Here is a 22,628-nt window from a genome sequence, read left to right on the forward strand (position 1 = left end):
GTGGACGTCGACCCCACTAAATGGGGAGATTGGCAAAACGGGGGACGGGTTAGCGATTTTTGATAATATGAAAACAATAACACGATACAAATGATATACTATTTTTTTTTTTTTTTTTTTTTTCATTCTTTTGGTTACTGTGTGAAATGATATACATAATATAAATTCGTATTCAAAGTACGAATGAAATGAACATTCTCTGTTTCTCATCTAAAAAAAATATTAATTATAGTATTTATTTAGTACTTTCCCAAGTACCAATATTATCTGTGCGGACTCTTAGTTTTTTTATTTGTTTATTTCGTTGAATAACTCGACGTTACCCTATATGAGAAAAAGGCATCTCTAAAACAACTCCAGTCAAGTTAAAATACGTTTAATAAGCGTCAATTTCGATTTAGCCACAAAAATGATATTGGTCCGGACACACTCAATTTTATTTCGAGCTCGTTCGACTAACTGAAAAGGATTGTAAGCTGGAATTAAGGTAATTCTCATGCTACCTTGTGTCGTTTATAAAACTAAACTCGCAACGGACGTAAGATACAATTTTGGACGAAAAATTTGGCTTCGTTTATGAACTCGAGATTCTTAAACATAAAAACTCTGTCAGATCGAAAAAGTAATTCGTAAACAAAACAGAAGGAATATTCTGTTTTTTTAATATACTTTCTAAATATTTGCAAAACTATAATTAAGTATTACAACTGAAACGTAAAGCCACATTGATTTTATATTGAAAATATGGCATTTGGCGTTAGTCCCTTTAGTATAAGCTTCGACGAGAAATATTTCAAGTTGGGAAAAGAGGATTACTTCGAAAATTCGTGATCGATTTTCTTTTTGCGTTCAAGTATTTTTCGGTAAAAAGTTTACCCGCACGAGAACTATCTCAAGTTCTAATTCGTATTGAATTGCTTGAATGATTTTTAAAGAAAACTTGTCTTCTTTTTAGCACAAATGAAAGAGAAAACCTGATTTGAAGCACTAAAAAATAGTGAGCTCCGAGTCAACAAATCGTTTTGATAAATTCGGAGGGTTTTGTTTGAAGGAAAACTTTTTCAGAATTACATACAATTAAGTTTTGTGTGAGCTCAATAACTTTATTACAAAACTTGATTTAAAATTATTTCATAACACCGAGGAATATAATAAAACGTGTCAAAAGTTTCAATGTTCGTTTTTCTCTTGGTTTTCAGAACAAAAAGTTTTAAATATCACACTTTTTCAGGGTTCTCATTCATATTTTCTCCTTTATTCGTTCAGGATGATTTTAGTTCGGACATTCAAAAAATCAACTGATGATGATATTTTGGTTTTAATTTTCGCAACCGAAGCTTATGTGCAGAATATGTTTTACCCGTAAAAATCGAACGGCGATTAGGGTTCGTTTTTCATTAAGTAAATTCTTTCTCCTTTGTTTTTGTGTCAGCAACGTCACTTTGATCAATATCGTGCATATCACTGACCAAATCTTCTATTATAAGTCAATTATGGTAATACAAAATATACCGATTGTAGCTCGTAACATTGGATAAACTATAAAGTTTTATTTATCGCTAACACATCGCGCATCATCATATTTCGCAACGTCCATAAGGCGTTGACGACGTTTCCATGATTTCCAACCCCGTTGCCCAACCATTCAGCGGGCAATTTTGAGATGTCGGAAATTTGTATACTCTCAGGATTCGCATTCATTTGTTTGTCCCAGTTAGAAATGTAACGATTTTCAACGTTCAAACCTTCGATATATCTGCAAAAAACAAATAATCAAACATCAAACGTAAATTTTGCGTACGTTTTAAACTGTAAACTGAATGATTCATTTGTAAAAACAGATTGATATGAAAATATAAAAAAAATACGTTATTTCATAGATTGGAAGCAATTGGAGTAAATTTCAAAAACTAATTTGACTAACCTCAAATACGCATCTGAATGCAAAACTCGGCTAGGTCGTGGAGGAACTGCTACGAACAAAGGCTCAGGCTGCTTGACCATAGGCAAATTGGTCGTCTGCGTTGCCGTAGCAATAGTTTCTGTAAAAAGAAATAAAATTAAACAATACTCAACTACATTTCTTCAAATGCAAGCATCATAAACAGGGAATTAAAAAAAATTAAAACTCACCGGTTTCCATCGGCGGTAATATAGTTGGACCTTTCGATGGCATGTAATTTCTGTAAATATACATGGTCATTATTGTTTATACCCTTTGTTTCTATTGTTACTGCATTCGCAACTCCAAAACTTATTTCACAAGATACGTACTTGCTCCTTTCCGACGGTGGTATAATACGACCGTTCCCTTTTAAGATGTGCACTTCTTTCACGTGTCGGGCCAATCTCTGTACACTTGGAAATGGGGGTACAGCTTTTTTCGTTCGTCCACAACCGCGCCATACACATTGGAACTCTACATCTAAAACAATAGAATTCTTTAGTAATTTTTAAATCGTAAAATCCTTTGGACTTAGGATCTTTTTAATGAGAGCTTATTTCTTATCACTTTGAATTGAAAATTTGAATAATCATTCTATCAATGCGATGAATGAAGCGTAGCAGTTGAAATTGGAAAATCTTTAAAACACGAAACACTCAAGATTGATTCATTAGAATAAGAGGATACAAATTTTCTCATGGTCGTGGACGATTGAATAGATTACCTGGAGAAGCGTTTGCGAAGGATGCTTGCACATGGCCATTTTGTTCAGCGATACAGTGATCAATGCAATCAGTCATATCTTCGAACTGCCAATCACAATTGTCCCAGCAGCATTCGAACACTTGATCTATCGGTGTTCCAATAATTGCAGCTAGTTTAGTCTGACCTCCGTCTTCGTTCATTTTTACAGCCCTTTCCTCCCAAACTTGTTTCTCACCGGCTGGTAGTTTACGCCACTGGAAAATGCAACAACGAATTAAGTCTTCATGTTTATTCACCAAAACTTAAAAATCTATATCCATAAAACGCTTATCATCTTCTGCAACACTTTTTTCTATTTGTTTGTGTGCTCTCGATTGAATCTGTTCATAAAATACTTTTTTATCCTATTTTTATTCCTTTTCGAATGATTATTAATGAAAGTTTCCATCGCAAACAACGATTTTGAGTATGACGAATGTCTTATGTGGAGTCCTTTTCAAAAGTACCGGATGATAATGTAACTGTGAATGAAACGTGTGTCGTTGATCCTCAACAGAATTTCAGAGCGCAGTAATGTGGAATAGTGAGACATTTCGAAAGAGGAATATGACTAAAAATGTGGGGAAAAAAATAGTTTCGTAAGGATAAATATCGAGATTGTTACGATAGACCCATAGTCCTCTTTGGAAACAATTGTTTATAGGAGAATTAAAAAAACGAAGCGAAAAAATGGTTTGAAACAAATAATAAATACCTCGTTGCCAACAATTCTGCTAATCTCTCCAAAGGTGGATTCAGGATTGTTTTGCGTAATGGTCGTTCGCATTTTACTCGAATATAAAATATAGCCCGTAACTAATTTCTTACCGGTTGTTTTCTAAACAGAAGAAAACACAAATTATAATTGTCGTTTTTTCATCATTCAACATTGGATGTTTTTCGACACAGCTATCGTTTTTATAAAGCGCTCTTCATAATTGCCAATGTAAATTTATAGATTTACAGAAACAATTTTTCAAAATCATTATGTTTACTGAAATCAATGAAAAATCAAATTAAATTGACGAACAATTGAATTGTGACATAACTTAAAATATGCTGGCATATTTGTGTAAGAAAAAATAATATTAAAATGAAAGTAAAATTGCGATAAGGACAGAAGGTGAGTACGTACAATTATCTTTTTTTTTTCAATATTGACAATCCTACCTTTTTCGTCGAAACTGGCGTTTGAGTATTGGAAAGGACAGGCTGGGCTTCAGTTGATCCTACAGACGGTGGACCTCCAGCATCCATGCTGTCCTCACCTACACCCACTCCTATTCCCACTCCTATGCTCAGGACCTCAGACTCCAGTTTTGGAAGTAATGGTGATGTTTCCTGTACCATTCACATTTAATTGTAATCTCTTTATTGCTCTGGAATAACGTATCTCTCAGCATCACTATTTCAGACGAGAAAAAAAGCAGCGACACCTCGAATGTCAAAAATTGGACACTCTTTCTCCTGAGTCTACCAAAATTTCAATTTTTCAAAGATTCAAAATAATCCAGTAAGCGTAAGTGCTCCTACAGTTAATGCGCTGCTACAGTATTTCTATGTATGTTGACAATTTTTCTGATTCGTACGAATTTTTAAAACCAATTTCGCTATTTATTCTCTTATTTGGATTTAATGTGTAATGTAAATCGTTCTATGAAATTCTTCCATTCAAAAGCACACTTTTCACGTTGAAAGTTTGTAACAATAGTCTAAAAACGACTTTCGAATTTTATCGCACTGTTGGGCCGCCACGAAATCCTCTGTTTCATACATTTAATTTTGTCATATCGCTATAACTTTATGAACCATTTAGCTTCTAATCTTGAGTACGATCAATTTTCGAACTCAGAATTTGCATGAACGGTCCAGGAATACTCGACATATGGACTTCGTTGCTATCCAACGATTTCGACGCACGATTGTCAAACCGCAAAACAGACTGACGGCACGTAAATGGGAAAAAAAACAACACAAAAGAAGCATTTAAATAAGCTGGCACAGAAAAAAAAGCACGCATTAGCGCAAACAGAGAATTCTAGTATTCAAATCAGCTTCGTTCATCATACTTTGGTCACGAAATCAGAGTTAACAATATTCGAAGAAAGAATTATGTTAAGCAGAACGTGCTGAAAGCCGATTTTCAACTTAGCTCTTCAACTGTTGCGCTCAATACTGACATTAAGACGATGGATCAGTCGGTAATCACACCTCGAATTTTTGAAATTGAAACTCTTTGACATCGTTCGTCCGATTAAAATAATAAAAATGTCATCGTACGCAGCACGATCGCAAAAATCCGATGACATTTTTATTTTTTCGATCAGACGAACGATGTGGAAAAATTTCCCTTTCAAAATTTGCAGCTATCTCTCTCGCACTCACGGTTGTGATTACCGACTGATCCATCATCTTAAGATGATCGCAAAAATAAAAATGTCATCGGATTTTTGCGATCGTGCTGCGTACGATGACATTTTTACTATTTTAATCGGACGAACGATGTCAAAGAGTTTCAATTTCAAAAATTCGAGGTGTGATTACCGACTGATCCATCATCTTAAGATCCATTTATAAGCGGTGAAAAACGATTATTTTTTGCCATAAAATCATGTGCGCCAATTTTGATTTTTTACGGATAATATTTTGTATAGAAGAGACGGAATTAAAACAAAAAGTATTTGCAGTTACTGCTGCTGACAAATGTTCGATAAGAATGCGCCTTCAGAGTGAGAAACGTGAGACAACGCAATCGTTGTTAGTTCCGAAAAATGTAATAAATTACCATTTCAAAATGAGCTGTGCTGGGTACTACAACCGATTTGATGGGAGACCGAGCCTGAGCGATGTCACTTGATACCTACAACATATATTTAAAAGCAGGGATAAGCGTTTATGTTAGATAACAAACATGTATTCGGCAAACGGAATGATACGTTGAATCGAAAAAAAAACTAGGACAAAAATTGTTTGTTTTCTCAGAAAAGGGTTGAACTGATTTTCGTTCCGCCCTTTTCCCTCGTACTTTTCTCCGATGCAATTTTTTGTTGGTTTTAATCGGGAATAGGAAAAGCGAGTTAGGTTTTTTGAATTTTCGTCCCACGGTGCGGGCCAGTAGGTCTCTAGAAGGTTAAGCACGAACATAAAAGTTTTCAATTTCCCTGTTATAATCCCAGTAAGAAAAATTACCTTAGCAGGATTGATAGGCCGCCGGAAGAAATATATTTCATCTTCCATCACGGCTGACGTATGATTGAATTTTTTAAGACCATCTTGAATTAGCTTTTTCATGAGGTTCTTACTCTCGTCGTATGTCGATTCACAAATGAAAACGTCGTCCTCAGGAATTTCGGTTGGTCGACCTGGAAACAGTTTATTTTTCAACAAGTGTTTCTACAAAATTTCTAAGTCTGAGGACAGTTGACAAAACATTACTATTTGCTTGAATTTCACAATTTATTTATCAAATGTACCTGATATGCCCACTAAATGTCTTATGAATTGTCTCTACTCTATTCGATCAATTTATGACAGAAAAGTTTTCTCAATGTATGGATATGCATATGGGCGGTGGTCAACGATAGAGCTTCACGCAAGAAACAGTGATGTAAGAAGTTCAAAATTTCTTGAAAAATTGACGAACCACGAAGCATATTACTCCAATCATGGTGTACGAAACTCAAATGATTCTCTAATGACCTACATCATTTATTAAATATTCCAGTTTTTTCATACGAAGAACAAAAAACAATGAGTTCTCATCCCATCGAACGAGCGTACAGACAGCGCCGTTGAGTACTGAATAACGCGTCTTTTTTCACATAATTATGCAAAAATACTTATATATTAAAAATTCGTCACCGTTTCGTACAGATACGTGAAGTTTTGTTGCAAGAAACTGCACAAACCACTGACAGTGTTGCCAACCATAAACGTACAACGCAAGGATAGTGATGCTCATTGCTCATCGGCTCAACAGTTATGACGGAAATCCGATTTTTTTTTCAGGTGAAATATTTTTGTCTAAATGGCGATAGCCTGTTATCAGAACAATGGAATCTTTCGCCCCCCCCCCCCCCACCCCCCAATTGCTCCCAAAGATAAGTTGTATCGAATTTTTTTACAGCTCGATACTGACATAATGCCACTACATGATAGAAATAAGAACGATATTTGAAATACCCGTCAATAGCGGAGCGCTTTTTTTTTCAAGTGGAAATAAACAATAAAATCTTCCAACTGTCTTAGAAACTTCACAAACATTCCTTAATCATTAGTAATATCCTAAACGTGACATTTTTCGAGAACTAATCGACTTTTCGTTTCGTTACGAGACATAAGGCCAAGCTTTTTTTTTCTTATGGCATTTGCCTTGTTTCGAAAAATCCAATCATTTTGTATTTTTCCCAAAATTAGTTAAAAACTGATAAAAAGTCACAAATGCGATGATTTGATCAGTTTTTCCGAAATTTTGATGAAATAAAATCATCGAAATCGGTATAACGTTACTTACTGCATATATATTCTCCATGATCGAGAACAGCACACTTTCCGACAATCGCAACAATTGGATGCGTCCCATCAACAGTCGACAAGAATAATTCTTGTTTGTAAAACAGTTTGGTGGGTGCGTGAGGAATTTCTGGCGGCGTTAGTAACCAAGGTCCTTTAAAATAGCATTTCCCACTGTACAAAAAATCGAACACCATCAGTGCATCTCATTTTATTTCAGACATCGGTGAGATGAAGAGTTTTAATAATAAAGCTCACTCTTTAGTCGACCATATCGAGTCAATTTGCGCTATTTGTTGTCTCCCTCCATCAGTCGCGACGTATACAAAGTCACCGGTTTTTGCCGGTCCCGCGCATGTGTTGTATTGCTCGTAATAAGTATTTTCGGGATCGTCAGGATTGAAGATAACAACGTTCTGTAAATAAAAAGTGAATTTGCGGTTTGTAACACAAATTACATAATTTTCTGTACTAGTTCATTAAGTGCTAGTTCATTAAAACTCACAGGCTTCTCTTTTTCAGCCAACTTCTCTCCTTCCTCAAGTTCGGCAATTTCTTCCTTGTGCTTTTCAAGGCGTTCTTTATACACTGAAATGACGCGTTTGGGTTCCAATATTTTATCTCTTGGGGTAAGCCGCAGATGATCGGGATCGAAGTTCCAAACTTTAATTTTTTTAAAAGCTCGCGCTTTCGTTGAGTATCTTGATTCGCAAACGTAGACGTCCTTGTCCTGAAAGCCTTCGGGGACCATTCTAAAGTAGTCTTTGACGCTGAGAACACTACACCTTCCGGCGACTTTAGCAAGTGGAAGTGCGACGTGAGCATCGCTTTTGAACAATTCTTTGTCGAGAAACTTCCGAGAAGCTACGTGATACGTTTCGCTTGGTCGGTAGAACAAATTGCCGTAAAGCATTTGTTGGCCTTCAGCGTTTGTCCAAAGACGCTCGATTAAAACGACGCTGTATTCCATTCCACGCTCTGTTGGCTCGATGTATGCAAAATCACCGGCTCTGTACACTTCCTGATTGAAACTCATTGATCCTGCACTGTCACTAGCACTACCACCTGTTAGGGAATTTGATTCCTGAAAGAATTCCATATTTGTCATTATGTTGCAAGAATACGCCAGAAAATATTATCGAACTGAAAAAATCCTTTGTATTTTCAGCAGAACACCAAATATTGATTTAAATCAAAATCATTGCTCACTTTTGTGTCGTTTCCATCACAGCTCTCTTCTTCGGAAGGTAAAGACAATTCTTGCTGAAGTTTAATACGTTTCAATTCCGAAACTTGTGTTGAAAGATCTAGCAGGGTGTAGTTAAGTGCAGGCGAATGAAGGAGATCCCCGCTGCGGGTGACTTCGTCTCGTGTACGAAGGAAAAACGCTTGGAGCTCAACACTGTCTTCAAAAGGTTGGGAATCAGAGCGCGAGAGCTTTCGTGCTCTCTCCAGGCACGAGAATACATCCTCTTGGAAACGATCCAGTCTTTTGTACACACCTCTATCCAGTCGGCGTTTTATTAAGTCAAGTGACAATCCCCTCACCCTGATAGAAAATCAAACAGAATAATCAGTGATTTTATTTCAATTTATAACTGTTAACATTTAAAGAACTAAAACATTAAAAACATTCAAAAAAACTGTCAAGTCTGGGCTTTCAATTACCTAATAAAAAAAAAACTCTGTTATCCACTTTTTGGCTACATACTTTTTATCTTCATCTTCATGAAGATGAAGCATGTTTATTTTTTCAAAATCATTGTAAAAGTTAGTAAAAAAATGTCAGACTTTCCAGTTATAACAGAGACATATGTTATAATAAGATACGGTGAAAGTAGAAAAGAAATAAATACTTTTTCCCATCAATAATATCATGCTCCGGCAGTTCTGCCATTGAGTCGGAATAGCATCGTCCTTCTTCATCCTGATGGTTGTACAGAGCGGTAAAAATGGTAGCTAAAATTTCTTGCACAGCAGCAGCAACGTCAGGTACACTTTCTTCATCTTCGCTCAGTTGTAATTTTGTTTGCAACACCAAACGTTGCAAAATTAATGCATCCTAAAGAAAATTTAAAGAATGAATTCTCTAATGAGATTTATTTTGCGAGTCAAGCTGGTGTGAAGAAAGGCAAAAAAGACAAAAACATATTATCCACTGTTCGCACATTATTGCAAGCTTTGGAACCCGGCACTAAATTTCCCTCCATCTTCTTGCATTTTTTTCTAAATTGTTGATCAACCTCGTTATCACGAACAATTTGGACCGGACACGAACGTATTTGTTTACGCCTTTGAACGCATTGTTTACGTTGCTCCGAATGTCGATACATACTGGGACACAATGGAGTGCTCATGATAACAGTCAAAAAAAGGTCGAGTGTTTTCACGTCATATTCAATAGCAATGTCTTTCTTTCCATAATAACAATCAATTTTATCTTCAACTTCGATTAGTGAAAAGATCACTAGAACTTTAAAAATATCTACAAATCGTTAATCCGATCCAACAAATACCGAAACTTAGCTCTGCGATCGGCTTTCCCGACGTAACCTTAAAACTTCAATGGAGAACACGATCACATAACGGGGGGCGGGGGGAAGGAGTCTCTCGGTTCCGCATCGAATAGCGGGAAAAATTCAAATGTGTTTTATGAACTCTGTTCATTCCACTGGCTTAAAATCACGATAACCAATCCTATAACTACCCGAAGTATTAGATGTCCCAGGATGATGACTAATTATTTACCGATGATGTGCTGTCACATAAAACACTTTGAAATTTCGATGAGAGTAAGGAGAAAAAGAGTAATTTTTACTTTTCTCTCTTGGCTCAGCGCTAGTTTTAACGATAATAACAATTTCTTTTGAAGGAAAAGCTTAATTTTTTATATAAAAAAAAACTTTTGGTTCACATTGAAAAAATTGGGACATTTTTTATTTGAGTAAAGAGAAAATCTCAAAATTTGTGGGTATTGCAATGGGTACCTTACTTGTAATTGCATTGAGGTTTATTCAGGTTATTGCCATAAATCATCTCTTCTCCAATATTTATCATGCTCATACCATGAAATAATCGAACTGACCTTGTATATCTGTGAATCCGGTTCGTTGTACTTGCAAGCGTTATCGAACATTAGAATGAAATCCGAGACTAATTCCTCCAAATTTTCATAGCCCTGATTCTTCAAAGTTGACGCAATTTTTTCCATGTTCATCGGTTGTTTGATAACCTCGTAATAATCGGGATATTCATTTTTGTTCGGTAATTTCATAAATATTAACGATAATTGACGTCCTTTTGAGTCATGATAATCTTTTATTGTGTCGTACATCGTACGTAATTTTTGGAGATGAAGAGGTAGCACTTTTTTCGGCCTCCTGAGAAAAGTTATCATATTCAAATTTGATCGATCATTTGAAAGTTTCAATAAAATGTGCTCACATTTGTACTAATTGTTACCAAATTCAACGTACCCGACATTACGTGTTGGTGTCGATCCAGTCGATTTTATCGGTTTTCCCGTGTCTGGCAAAGGTCCTAGCTCCCTTACTTTGTCCATCAAGACCCTTTCTAGCGTATTTGCATCGTCGTAAATCACCGAACATTCCTCGTTGTACTGACGACAATTGTTGAACATCAACTGAAATTAATGAAAATTGCTTATATTTCTGTATGAATTTATGTATAATTATTAAATAATATTAACTATTTCCTCTAATATCGAAAAAATCCGAATATCGAAAAAAAAGGGTGACACTGAATGTCCCATCCATTGTGACGCAAAAGGGGCATGTAGTACTTACCTTGAAATCCTGTATCAACTCGCTTTCGCTTTGATACTTTTCTTCCTTGATGTTACTTTCGATGGTCAACATGTCGATAGGTTCAGCAATTACTTGATAATAGCTCGGATACAATTTTCGAGACGGTTTTTCCATAAAAGCTAACATTGGTTGACGGCCATCTTCGGACTAAAATAAAACACAGCACATAAGCAAAAATGGTTTAATTAACAGCGTTCAATATGGAATTACGTACCACGTATTCCATCACGCATTTGACTAAAGCGTACAGTCTTCTTTTCAATGGTATATTGTCCTTATATTTTCCACGAGTGAGCATCAGAGAAGCTCGTTTCAAGAATTTCGGTTGCTGTGAGTTACTCTCGGATTCGCAATCAGAATCGGAGTCCTTTAATACGTACAAATATTCATTAAATATTGAGAAGTTTAAGAAAAACTGATAATTGATGGAATCATGAACCAATTTTACCTGATCAAACTCCAAGAGCTCTTGAACCTTTTCTTGCATTATTTTTTGCAGCTTTACCGCACACTTGTATAATCGAGAAGTATGAACATTGTATTTTTTGGCATTTTCAAACATTATATTCATATCGCCGGCAACTTCGCTCAGAGTCCCATATTTTCCTTTCTGAAAAATTATTTCAAAGTATAAGAGTGAAACGTGGGTTTTCGAATGTTGCGTTATCGATATTTTATCTTTCCATTTTCTTACCTTGATCTTTGTTCGAATTTGCAAGAGAGATATAGGATTTTTTATCATCTTGTAATAATCCGGATACATTCTCTTCGATGGCAATTTCCAAAAATATTCGCTTATTCTTACTCCTAAAATATTAGCAGCTCTCATTAACACCAGTAGATTGTAAAAACTTATCATCTGCAGTAGCAATTTCCATATTTCCTTCTGAATGTTGACATAGACATTCATGGAGGAAAAAAAAACAAAAATTACCTTGACTATTAGGTACAGTTCGTATTGTTTGAAAAAGCAACCACTGAGGATCGTCTGCTTCATTATCCCCAGGATCATCCTCTTCGTCGTCACTTTCATCATCTTCGTCCGCTAGTGAAGCAGTTTGATTAATCAAAGATTGTGCAATGCTTCGGTTGCCTCTTTTGCTTCGCGTGGAAGGAGCAGTTATCAGTTTAGACATTGTCGAATTGAGATTGCTCGCTTCTTGTTTTTTTGACGAAGATGCTATGATTTTTTTTAGCATTTTCGCATCTTTGTATATTTGCGAACCAGGCTCATTAAATTGACACGCGTTCCGGCACATGAGCAATAAATCACGTTCCATATCGGCCAAACAAGTGTAAGAGCCATCTTGAATCTTCCTAGCGATTGTTTTAAGATCAACCGGTGTCTCGATCACCTCATAATATTCCGGATAGAGCTGCAAGATTAATTGAAACATATGAACGCATCCTTCAATGCGTCAAAATCCTTGTGATGATGTCAGGAAATCCTCCAGACGCGTGTGCAGGAATAACAATTCAACTGAACAAACCTTTTTTGATGGTTTCAACTGGAACATAATGTGCAATGGTCTGTTGTTGTCTGATGGATCAACAGCGGTCATGATGGCATTGAATAAATCCTCGTAGGGTTGCATCGATTCTTCATCAGGATTTGTTGAACTTTCTGAGGTGTCCTCAGCATCTTCTTGCTTCGATGCGACTTTCCTTGCCTGCGGAACATGTATATTAATAAATTTACCCGATTGAGTATTGGTAACTTGCTCCGAAAATCAATTCTGGTACTCACAAGTCTTCCAACTTTCAAAATAATCTTCCCTTTAGGCTCTATTTCTTCGTATTCATCCATAATACGATGTTTGGTATTAACACACAATTCCCACAAATCAGTCGCGTCTTTATATTCTGGCGACGTCCGCTGTTTAGAAAAAAATAAGTCATCAATTGTAATTTACATTCGTTGTTAATATACTTATATATTTGTCGTTTGTTAATATACTGTCTGTTGATTTGATTTGTGCTCAAGTTGATAAAGAAGATTTCGTACAAATTATTTGAACAAAAATATGTAAATACCATATAGAACGCCTTGGCATTGGTGACCATTAGTTCAATGTCTGCTGCTAAATCATCCATATTACGATACTCATCGGTCTTCAATTTTTGCTGTACTTTGAGTAAATCTATGGGATTCGACACAACTTCATAATACCCAGGTTCCTGTCGACGTTTCGGCACTCTGATGAAAGCGTCGCACAAAAGTGTTCCGTCTTCTTTCTTTTGGTTACGAATAACATCGTATAATTGTTGGCACAAATCACTCTGTAAATTGTACAGAGAAGAAAACTAATACAACTGAATGAAAAATAAACAGTTCAGTCTCATGACAGACTCTACCAACTTCAATTTGGAAACGGATTGAGAATTCTATAGTTTTCCACTGTTTTTTTTACTGACAATGATTTTGATAGACAAGTAGAGTTTAATTACAAGCACAATTGATAAAGGACTTCGTTATCTATTCTGGAAGATTTCTATAAAAAAATCTGTTATTCAATCAATACTTTTGCATGAGTTCACTATGCAAAGATGCTCAAAGGAGAAGGTATTCAAGCGTTTGTAAGTTGGAAACCAATCAACAGAATCATTCTTCAAGTTACAACAAAATCAGATACAAAATAATGTTGACACTGAAATCAGTGATGCTTACCGGATCTAATTTCTTCCGTCTTTTGGCTGGTTCCGGCTGTATATCATCAACATCATCTTCCGTACCTCTACTGGCTACTGAAGATGTTCTACGCCGTTTGTTCATTTTTTGAGATAATCTTAAAACAAATAAGGATTACATGTATAATAAAAACAAAACTCGAGTGTTCATTCTCACAAAGTATTTATACAAAGCCTAAGCATTCTTTTTTTACAAAAATATCAAGTAAATGACTTTTCATTACAAATTCATATCTACTCAGAAAAACGTGCGGCACAATCATTTTCAAGTTGATTATTGATTCCAGTCACCGAAACAGAATGTCCATTTAATAGTTATATTTTATTAATCATTTTATTTTTTGTTAGTGATAACTGGGAATCAAACTGTTTTGATTTTGTTAGCATGAAATCGCAAGTCGCTATTTCAGAAAATTTTCGATGGATTACCGTTTATATCACAAATTTAGAAGCTCATTTGCATACAAACAATTGAAGGAAAATCAAAACGCTTCCGAAATTGGATACAATAGATATCGGAGCTTTTATTTATGATTTAAGAGCAAGTGCATAGAGCAACCGTTGTCATTGATAGAGATTTTCAAAATATTTGACGAAGCGACTTTGTACTGAAAATTGCCGCCATGACGCAGCCAGCATATGATGCTGTGTGCGAGAATACAGTTTTTCCTCTTAAATTGATGAATGTACGACGCTTTAATTGAGGACTCTTACCTGATGTAAACAATTGTTATGTCAAGTCACGTATGAAAACAAGGATCATCGAGACTTCTTGTACGTTCCCTGAAAATAGTGATTTGTCGCTTTTATTCACCCGTCAAATATATAACACAATTCGTTTTGACGCCATACTGCCGAGTACACCGTCGACAAAACCAATGAGTGTTGAAACTTGTATGTAGAAAAGCAGAGCGCAAAACCCCGTGGCTTTGAATATCGTTAAAGTAGGATGAGCTTTTATCTTTGAAAGATGGCACTGGGGTCAACACTGCCTGCTTTTTTAAAATCACAAACTTGCTTTCCAATAAAAACCGATTGGTTCAGTATCAAAAAATATAAAGAAGCAAATCCATGTTTTTGGCAAAAACATTTTATTTTATTTTGTCATCAAGAATATATTTAACATATATACTAGTTCAGTGTTTTTACCAGTCGATCGATGGTAACGTCATCTTATGAGTTATAGTGACGTTGAAATGAAAACAGTCCAAAAGGAAAGCAGTGTGCAAAATTTGTCAGCCAATTTGGACCATTTTTGCGCGGAAAAGATGGAGTATGGAGTAGCGATTGCGCATTTTGCTCTTTCTCGTCCTCCTCCCTGATCGTATATAGAAAAAAAAACAAAATCGATAATTCCAAGCAGAACCACCACCTGATATTTAGAAACTAATAGAACATAACCTCCGTAAACTTGGCCAACTACTTTGAATTTCCGACCCTTTTTTAGTGCTAGTCGTTTGTCGGGCTCTTCTTGGAAGAAAATCGACCGTTATAGGAACTAGCTGAAAAAATCAACTTGTTCAAACATCAACCGATTAATTCCGAAGTATAACCTAAAATTAGGGGGAAACATGAGCAAAAACGACCGAGCGCGTGGAAGCGGTCAAGTGGTGGGGGTCGAACAGCAGCTGCGGAGAAGCCGTACTAACGAGATAAGCACCTTGTATCGCTGTATATTCGCCTTCCCGCGAATAAATAACAACAACAATAATTTTATAAAATAAAAATAAATTACGAATGTCTCGTGTGAAAAACTATTGAATTAAATTGTAAGAAATGTATTTTTATCAAAATCTGATGAAAGTTTTTCAGCAGCAAGGACTTGAAAACCGAACTGAAGTTTCGAACGGCATTAAAAACCCAATATTTTATCAGTTGTCAGCTTATCCCGCAAATTCAAATTCGGGCGGTAATAAGATCGCTGACCAGGAGCGATTTCGATTTTACGACGAGGCAACAAGAGACGAGAGAACTGCTCCAATTGTCTATCGAGTAAAATCTGGTCACCAATTTCTTCGGAATTATCTATCACCACACGCTTGGATCTTTATCGCTCATCATGAAGGAGATTACCCGTTTTGCAAGTGAATTGGGCTCCGTCTATAATGCCCGTTTTCTCCAACGTTAACGTCTAAACCAAAATCTAATCATTTATTTGATATAAATTAAACTAGCTTCTTCTCTAAATAAAATCTGATCATAATATGTTCATACACGGCGATATATGCCCATCTTTCTGTTATATTTTCCCTTTTTGACGTCGTCTCCCCTCAATTAACTTCTTCGTTCTTTGTTTAAAAGATGTTCTACCACCTCGAGTTTAACTTGCACAGTCAATTTGTAAATATTTTTCCACACCGTCAAGATCTCGCGACCGTTGACGCGGTTGTCTTCCATTTGCACAGGACCAAAGGGGCGCATGAGCTGCCATCAGCGAAAGGGAAGCCCGGTCAGATCTGGATATTCTTGACGGATGAATCGCCGCTCCATACGTTCGTCTGGCCCGACGGTAACCGAGAGCTCTCTCAGTACGACGGCAAATTCGAGACAATAGCGATATTCCGGTGCCTCATGGAAGGACGATCGAGAGGAAAAATTCTGGCGACAACGAGAGACTGCGAGTCCTCGAGAAGCGAAGAAAAAAGTTGGCTGTTGTCATGATCAGCGATTGTGGGAGTAACGAACACCGGTCGGATTACGTGAAGGAGCTCAAAAGTTTGCTCGGAAAAAATCTTGATATTATTGGTTCATGCTTCGGAGGAAACAATACCGCGTGCCCTGGCTACTGCTGGAAAGATTGTCCACTCCTCAGCGCCTACAAATTTTACTTGGCATTTGAAAATTCCGAATGCCGTGAATACATCACGGAAAAAACTTATTGGAATGCGTACGGCAAGGGATCAGTGCCCGTCATATTGGGCGTACCCCGGGCCGACTGCGAACGCCTCCTTCCCCCACGCTCCTTCATTTACACCGCTGATTTTCAATCTCCGAGTAAACTCGCCGATTACCTTCGCTATCTCGACAACAATGACGATGCCTACGACGAGTATCATGCCTGGCGGTCCGAGTATGTCGTCCTCAACGAACACGGATACTTCGGCTCACGATCGGTACACTATTGTCGCATCTGCGAGGCTCTGCGCTACAACATTCGACCGGCGCAACCTCCCAAGTATCACCGATTGAGCCGTTTTCTCAATGCTGCCAGAGACTGTTATTGATGAGCCCGATCCGAGTTTCGGGCGTGAAAGAGACCGAAATTTTCAACGAAAAAGTCATAAGACAAATTTTATATATAATGAAAGTTTAAAGGAACTGCGATGCGGAGTCTGAAAAAATGTTGATTCACGATCGTTATGATGACGGGTGCAAAACGTGTTGAAAAAAAATATGAGGTCGTATGAAAAAAAAAGTAAAAAAAGCAGGACGCCAACTTCTACACAAAAATTTTGTAAAAAAAATGATACGATTATTATTATAAATTCCGAGTTTAAAATTCATTCGAAAATATTATTAAATTTACTCCCGCATCTTAATAAACTGTTTTCAATAAAATTTCAATTTATATTTTACGATTATTTGTTTTTATTTGTAATAAAATGTGATCGATCTGGCAACATAACACGGTGATGCGAGTTTTTTTTTTTTTTTTTACCGTTGGCGACACTTATTCCCTCACTGCGAGACTCGTAAACAATATCTATTTTTTCGCGTAGTGTATCAGTAAAGAAAATTATTTTCATTTTTCTTCTATGAAACCGTAAAAAATTCGTATTTAAAAATGTCCAGTGGGCGAAAAAAGTGCAAAGGAAAATTCGTAATCGATATGCAGTACGAGCCGCTACCGCGTCTCTTGATACAACGGTGATAATTGGTATTGAAATTCGCGCGCCATTCAGAATCCATGCAACGTTGCTACATTTCATCCCTTTTCCACGAGAGTGAGAAAAAATTAGCGAATTTACAATAAAATTTGCAGCTTCTGAATTTCACCGTTACGAAATAGCGCCACGTCGGAGGAGGAAGGACGAGGAGGATCACCACCACCACTGCAAAAAATGATAGTCGCCGTCGTTGTCTGAGTTGTTGTCTCCTTTCACAGTTTCTATTCCACATTCCACGCTTTTGTGAATCACGTGGACTGACAATTGGACATAACCTAACAAACTACTGAAGTCACAGTGCAATTTTCTAACCTAAAACAACTAATAACTCTGGAAAACCAAATTAACACTCAACTTGTTATTTCATATATTTTATCATTCCGTAACAGGAACAATTAATTACGAAAATGACAGTGATTAAAAGAGTTGTGTAAGAAATTAACCACCCATTCACCAACTCCTATTTCATTTTCCGTCGCATATTTACGACTTTTATTCGAACATTTTTTAAATGATTTTCCTAGGAAGCCGAAAACTCACAAAGGGAAAAAGGCCATAATAAAACGAAGTCCACAATTAATAGAAGAAGCAAAACAATTGCTATGCATCAGAGGGTCCAATGCTTCCATGATGGTCAACGATTGTATGAAAGATTTGGTAAATACTCATTCACAATAAAAATATTGTTTATTTATTTTTATATAACTGCAAAATTGTTTACTGATTTAGGAAATAATTTTGGCATATATTTATTTTTGCATTATATAAAATTTAAAATAACTGGGTTATTACTGTCAAGTTAGTAGCTGAAAACCATAACTTTCAAGTTGAACTAAAATATACTCTTGGTAAAACTCAACTCTAGTAGATCAATTTTTTTTATGATATTAAATCTGACTTGACAGCCAATCAAGATCATTTAGTATAATATGTTTTATCATCACAATTGTTACTTCATGATTACAGTACAATCTTAAAAAGCCAGATGCTCAGATGATGCAGAAGAAGAATCCAATCCGACCGTTTGAAGATGTAACACCGATTGAACAGTTTTCTCGTAAACTAAACTCTCCACTATTTATGTTTGTTTCACATAATAAGAAACGTCCACACAATTTAATAATGGGCCGCACATATGAACATTCATTATTGGACATGGTAGAGTTGGGCATTGAAAATTTCAAAAGTTTGAAAGAATTCAAAGTCGACAAAATATCCGAAGGCTTAAAACCTATTCTCATATTTAATGGGGAACTTTGGGAAAACAATCGTGAATATGGGAGAGTGAAAAATATACTGGTCGATATGTTTCAACGGGATGTCGTTCAAAATGTCAGATTACAGGGTTTGGAGCATGTGATGAGCTTTACCGCTTATGAAAATAAGATTTTATTGAGAAGTTACAGGTATGTGGAATAATTTTACAGAAATACCAGCTTAAATTCTGTAATAGATTAGACCTCAAATACCATCTCAATATTATATTTGAAAAATAACAGAACGAATGATCGACATACAGTTTTTGATATTTCTTTTTATTCCAGGGTATCGCTGAAAAAATCCGGTACTAGAATTCCTCGAATAGAACTGAATGAAATCGGGCCTTCAGTAGATTTTAGCATGAGAAGAACGCAGCTCGCATCTGACGATTTATTCAAGCAATCTTGTAGAAAGCCAAAGGCATTGAAGGATAAGAAAACGAAAAATGTGACGAAGGACAAACTCGGCTCGACGTTGGGACGCATACACATAGGAGCCCAGAACATCAATAGCATTCAAACTAGAAAAATGAAAGGCCTTAAGAAAACATTGACTGAAAGAAAATCCGAGAAAAAACGGAAAAGCTTGGAGAGTTCAACAGAAGGTTCAAAAAAAGTTAGAATCACAAACGGCCATGACGATTGATCGACTTTCTCGTGTATTATGTGAATAAAAACTTAATGAACCATTAATTACCGGGTAGCAGCCCCTCAATCTTGGCTAAGTGTCCACGTTGAAGTATTTTTATGATCCTGAAAAAGAAGATAATTAGAAACATCCTTAATTCTATATTTTGAACAATGATTTTGTGTAATTACTTTTATTTTAACACCGCAAGCACTTAAATTATTGCGAGCTTCGTCACAAGTTTTCAGTATTATTTGATCCTTAATATCCAGACTTAAAGCTCTAGCTCGTACAGCGTATCGAAAGTCCACGAAACTCTGAATAATTTCACCCAATTGATCTGCATTCCTCGCTGAGCTTTGTTTCTCGGAAAAGCCTAAATCTGCAAGAATCTTGCTTACGTACTCAGCCGCTGCAGCAATACAATAAATATTTTTACTCACAGATTCACTGCTTTTCGTCTGTGGAGTGATGGAAACATGTTACAAAACCGTTTTTATGCTGAACAAAAAGTGAAATGGTTAAACTTGCCTCAGTTTCTCTCAACATTTTATTTACAACGGTAATGAGTTCTTCAATTGCGGCCAGTGCACTTCTTGTATCAAAATCATTTGTCAAAGCTGAATATACCTTTTTCTTTGTGTTTTGTAACGTCTAGAAACAAAATTAATGGTTGGAGGAGCATTTCGTGAATTCATTAAACCAAAACTCTTACAATCATTTTTAATCTATCACTTACATCAATGACCAAATTTTCATCTATATACGCCACGATCAACCGTCCAGATACATAACTTTGGCAATCGCTTAAAAAATTTTCCAATTTCTGCAATATCCTTATTGCACCGTGCATTTTCTCATTGGAAAATTCGATACCTGAACAAGAAATAGTCTTTTGAAATCATGGACTACTTCTGTGAAGATTCGTCCAGGGGAGGAATGAGCATTTAACAAAGTAGGAATTGAAAATAAATAAAAATGTGTTATTTTTTTTGTAGCCAAAATATTCATTGTTATCCATTCCTTTAAGCACCTGCCTCTAGTGTATTTTATTCGAGAATTAAATGAAAAGAAAAATTTAATACCAGTTCTATAATGTGTGAGCAGACAAAACAGTCGAAATTGATTGGACGAGTAAGTTTTTAACAAATCACGAACGCTGACGGTGTTTTTTAGACTCTTGGACATTTTTTGGCTTTCAGACAGGTACAGATGACCGCTGTGTAGCCAATAGTTGACCCATTGATCAACTGCATGGTAACAACATGACTGAGCTTCCTCGTTTTCATGGTGAGGAAATAACAAATCTATCCCACCGCTGTGAATGTCTATAGGACAGCCGAATATGGTACTGAAAAGGGAGTATAATTCTTTTCATTCTAATCGAATGGAGCTAAAGACTAACGTCTACATTGTGTATCCTTTGAACCTGGCAATTGTGCTACATTCTATGTGCCAGCCTGGTCGTCCATTGCCCCATGGGCTTTCCCAAAAAGGTTCTCCAGGCTTTGAAGCTTTCCACAATGCAAAGTCATTCGTTGAATTTTTTATCGAGTGCTCTTCGCTCGGTAATGCTTTGTAAAGTTTACCGTATTTGTCATATTTTTTTGTGTCAAAGTAAACAGACCCTGAGAACAAAAGTTTTTAAATCAAGTGAAATATTTTTCAAAAATATAAACATAAAAAATCTTGTCAACCACCCTGTTAACCTCTCACGAAATTAAGAACAAATATGGCTATTTTCCATGTTTATATCAATTTTCTATTCCTCTGGAACTTTTTGTGACAAATAATGATCCTTACCATCCTTGCCAATATAGGCAGAATTCGTGGCTAAAATTTTCCCAACAAAATGAATGATTTGTGGAATATAATCAGTGACTCTGCAGTACAAATAAGGTGGTACAACGTTCAAGAATTCCATATCTTCAAAAAATTCTTTTTCATAACTTTTCGTCAACTCCTTCCAATCTCGTTTGGATCCCAAGGAACGTTGAATTATTTTGTCATCAATATCAGTTATACTCATAGCAGTTATGACATTGATGTTGAAGAATTGTGAGAGTATTCTTCTGATGATATCAAATCGGACAAATGTGCTGTAAAGATCATAACATGTAAGAATTCAGCTGAATATAAATAATATTTAAAAAAACACAGAAAAAAAACATAAGAACAAAACAGTAATCCTAATGAATCATAAAAAATGAAAACGAATAAAAGCGGAATGAAAAAATTATGAAATTTTTTGAAGAGAAAACGTGTACCATGCATGTCCAATGTGAGCAGAATCATATACAGTGGGTCCACACATGTACCAAGTTGCGATTCCATCTTTTTTAAGAATCAACGGTACTTTCGACTTCGTTATTGGATTATAAACTTTGATATTTGTCATGAAACCTTCTGGTTCCAGCCAAGTGGAACATTGCTGCTGTGTTCTTTTATAAATCGAACGTCTCAAAGTAGGAAATAACTTGAGACTTACTAATCTCATCTTCACTTTTTTTTACAAATGTACAAAATTTTTTAATTCAAATGTACAAAATGATATTGAAACATTGAATTAAAACGAATTGTTAGTACGAAACTGTGTTTGTATTGAACGACGGAGCCTCTCTTCGTTCATGTTTATAGGAGCATAACCTCTTAAACCGGCCGGCACAACCAGCACAACATATGATTCAGATTCAGGTGAATTGCAGCAGGTTACGCAGCAGCGAGCTCATTCGAATGTGAGAAACTCGCGCAATTTTCGAATATCAATTTCATGTTTTCAGTGATTTTATTTCAAAACACAAATCGAAATCATCAATAATTTTAGGATTTAAGAATAAACGAATTTTTTCCATGTAAAATGTGAATAAAATTGACTCAAAAAATTCTTAGTTTTAAAATAAAATGGTTAGAACCAATATTTTTCATTGTAATATTGTACGTTTCAATATAATTATAATGAGGAGCCAATTTTTTGTTACCAAGGAAACATTCCCCAACGGTAAATAAGCTAAAAAAATGGCAGACCACTTTCGCGATTTGACATTTAACGAATTTATGACATATCTACGTGTCACTTAAAGTAAATAATTGTAAATAAACGAAATTTGGATATTAGATTAGCGATATAAAAATACGGCG

At 35.9% G+C, this 22,628-nt stretch overlaps 4 protein-coding genes across 10 annotated transcripts; 2 read left to right on the top strand and 2 right to left on the bottom strand.

Moving 5' to 3' along the window:
- Positions 1-360: 360 nt before the first annotated feature.
- Positions 361-14,588, bottom strand: polybromo (protein). Of its 4 annotated transcripts, none has more exons than XM_043421023.1 (26): positions 14,431-14,587; positions 13,697-13,814; positions 13,063-13,308; positions 12,776-12,904; positions 12,519-12,698; positions 11,963-12,404; positions 11,723-11,835; positions 11,477-11,638; positions 11,246-11,395; positions 11,008-11,175; positions 10,678-10,844; positions 10,287-10,581; positions 9,058-9,263; positions 8,411-8,750; positions 7,707-8,285; positions 7,460-7,617; positions 7,203-7,375; positions 5,879-6,051; positions 5,475-5,549; positions 3,860-4,030; positions 3,405-3,527; positions 2,670-2,904; positions 2,275-2,425; positions 2,134-2,183; positions 1,925-2,042; positions 361-1,756 (listed from the first exon to the last, which is right to left on the bottom strand). In XM_043421023.1, the coding sequence occupies exons 2-26, from the start codon at positions 13,799-13,801 to the stop codon at positions 1,540-1,542; spliced, it is 4,926 nt and encodes a 1,641-aa protein (XP_043276958.1). In that variant the 5' UTR covers positions 13,802-13,814; positions 14,431-14,587; the 3' UTR covers positions 361-1,539. The 4 variants fall into 4 exon arrangements, with proteins under 4 accessions (XP_043276958.1, XP_043276956.1, XP_043276954.1 ...); XM_043421021.1 differs by having other exon boundaries at positions 11,243-11,395; XM_043421019.1 differs by having other exon boundaries at positions 11,243-11,638.
- A 1,785-nt stretch (positions 14,589-16,373) lies between these two features.
- On the top strand, positions 16,374-16,940 carry LOC122412338 (glycoprotein 3-alpha-L-fucosyltransferase A-like). Its single transcript, XM_043421808.1, has one exon. The coding sequence runs from the start codon at positions 16,374-16,376 to the stop codon at positions 16,938-16,940; it is 567 nt and encodes a 188-aa protein (XP_043277743.1).
- Positions 16,941-17,786: 846 nt separating this feature from the next.
- Positions 17,787-19,555, top strand: Non3 (Ribosome production factor 2-like protein Non3). The gene is made up of 4 exons (XM_043421339.1): positions 17,787-18,033; positions 18,128-18,260; positions 18,570-19,009; positions 19,148-19,555. Exons 1-4 carry the CDS (start codon positions 18,011-18,013, stop codon positions 19,506-19,508), a joined length of 957 nt encoding a protein of 318 aa, XP_043277274.1. The 5' UTR covers positions 17,787-18,010; the 3' UTR covers positions 19,509-19,555.
- CysRS-m (cysteine--tRNA ligase-like protein, mitochondrial) lies at positions 18,977-22,259 on the bottom strand. 4 transcript variants are annotated; one of them, XM_043421334.1, is made up of 9 exons: positions 21,758-22,250; positions 21,294-21,589; positions 20,920-21,118; positions 20,576-20,841; positions 20,230-20,366; positions 20,022-20,144; positions 19,682-19,951; positions 19,560-19,615; positions 18,977-19,383 (listed from the first exon to the last, which is right to left on the bottom strand). In XM_043421334.1, the coding sequence occupies exons 1-8, from the start codon at positions 21,985-21,987 to the stop codon at positions 19,574-19,576; spliced, it is 1,563 nt and encodes a 520-aa protein (XP_043277269.1). In that variant the 5' UTR covers positions 21,988-22,250; the 3' UTR covers positions 18,977-19,383; positions 19,560-19,573. The 4 variants fall into 4 exon arrangements, with proteins under 4 accessions (XP_043277269.1, XP_043277273.1, XP_043277272.1 ...); XM_043421337.1 differs by lacking the exons at positions 18,977-19,383; positions 19,560-19,615 and having other exon boundaries at positions 19,741-19,872; positions 19,934-19,951; positions 21,758-22,257; XM_043421338.1 differs by lacking the exons at positions 18,977-19,383; positions 19,560-19,615 and having other exon boundaries at positions 19,737-19,902; positions 21,758-22,256.
- Positions 22,260-22,628: the final 369 nt, after the last annotated feature.

The sequence above is a fragment of the Venturia canescens genome, chromosome 6, assembly GCF_019457755.1.
Source record: "Venturia canescens isolate UGA chromosome 6, ASM1945775v1, whole genome shotgun sequence".
NCBI lineage: Eukaryota > Metazoa > Arthropoda > Insecta > Hymenoptera > Ichneumonidae > Venturia > Venturia canescens.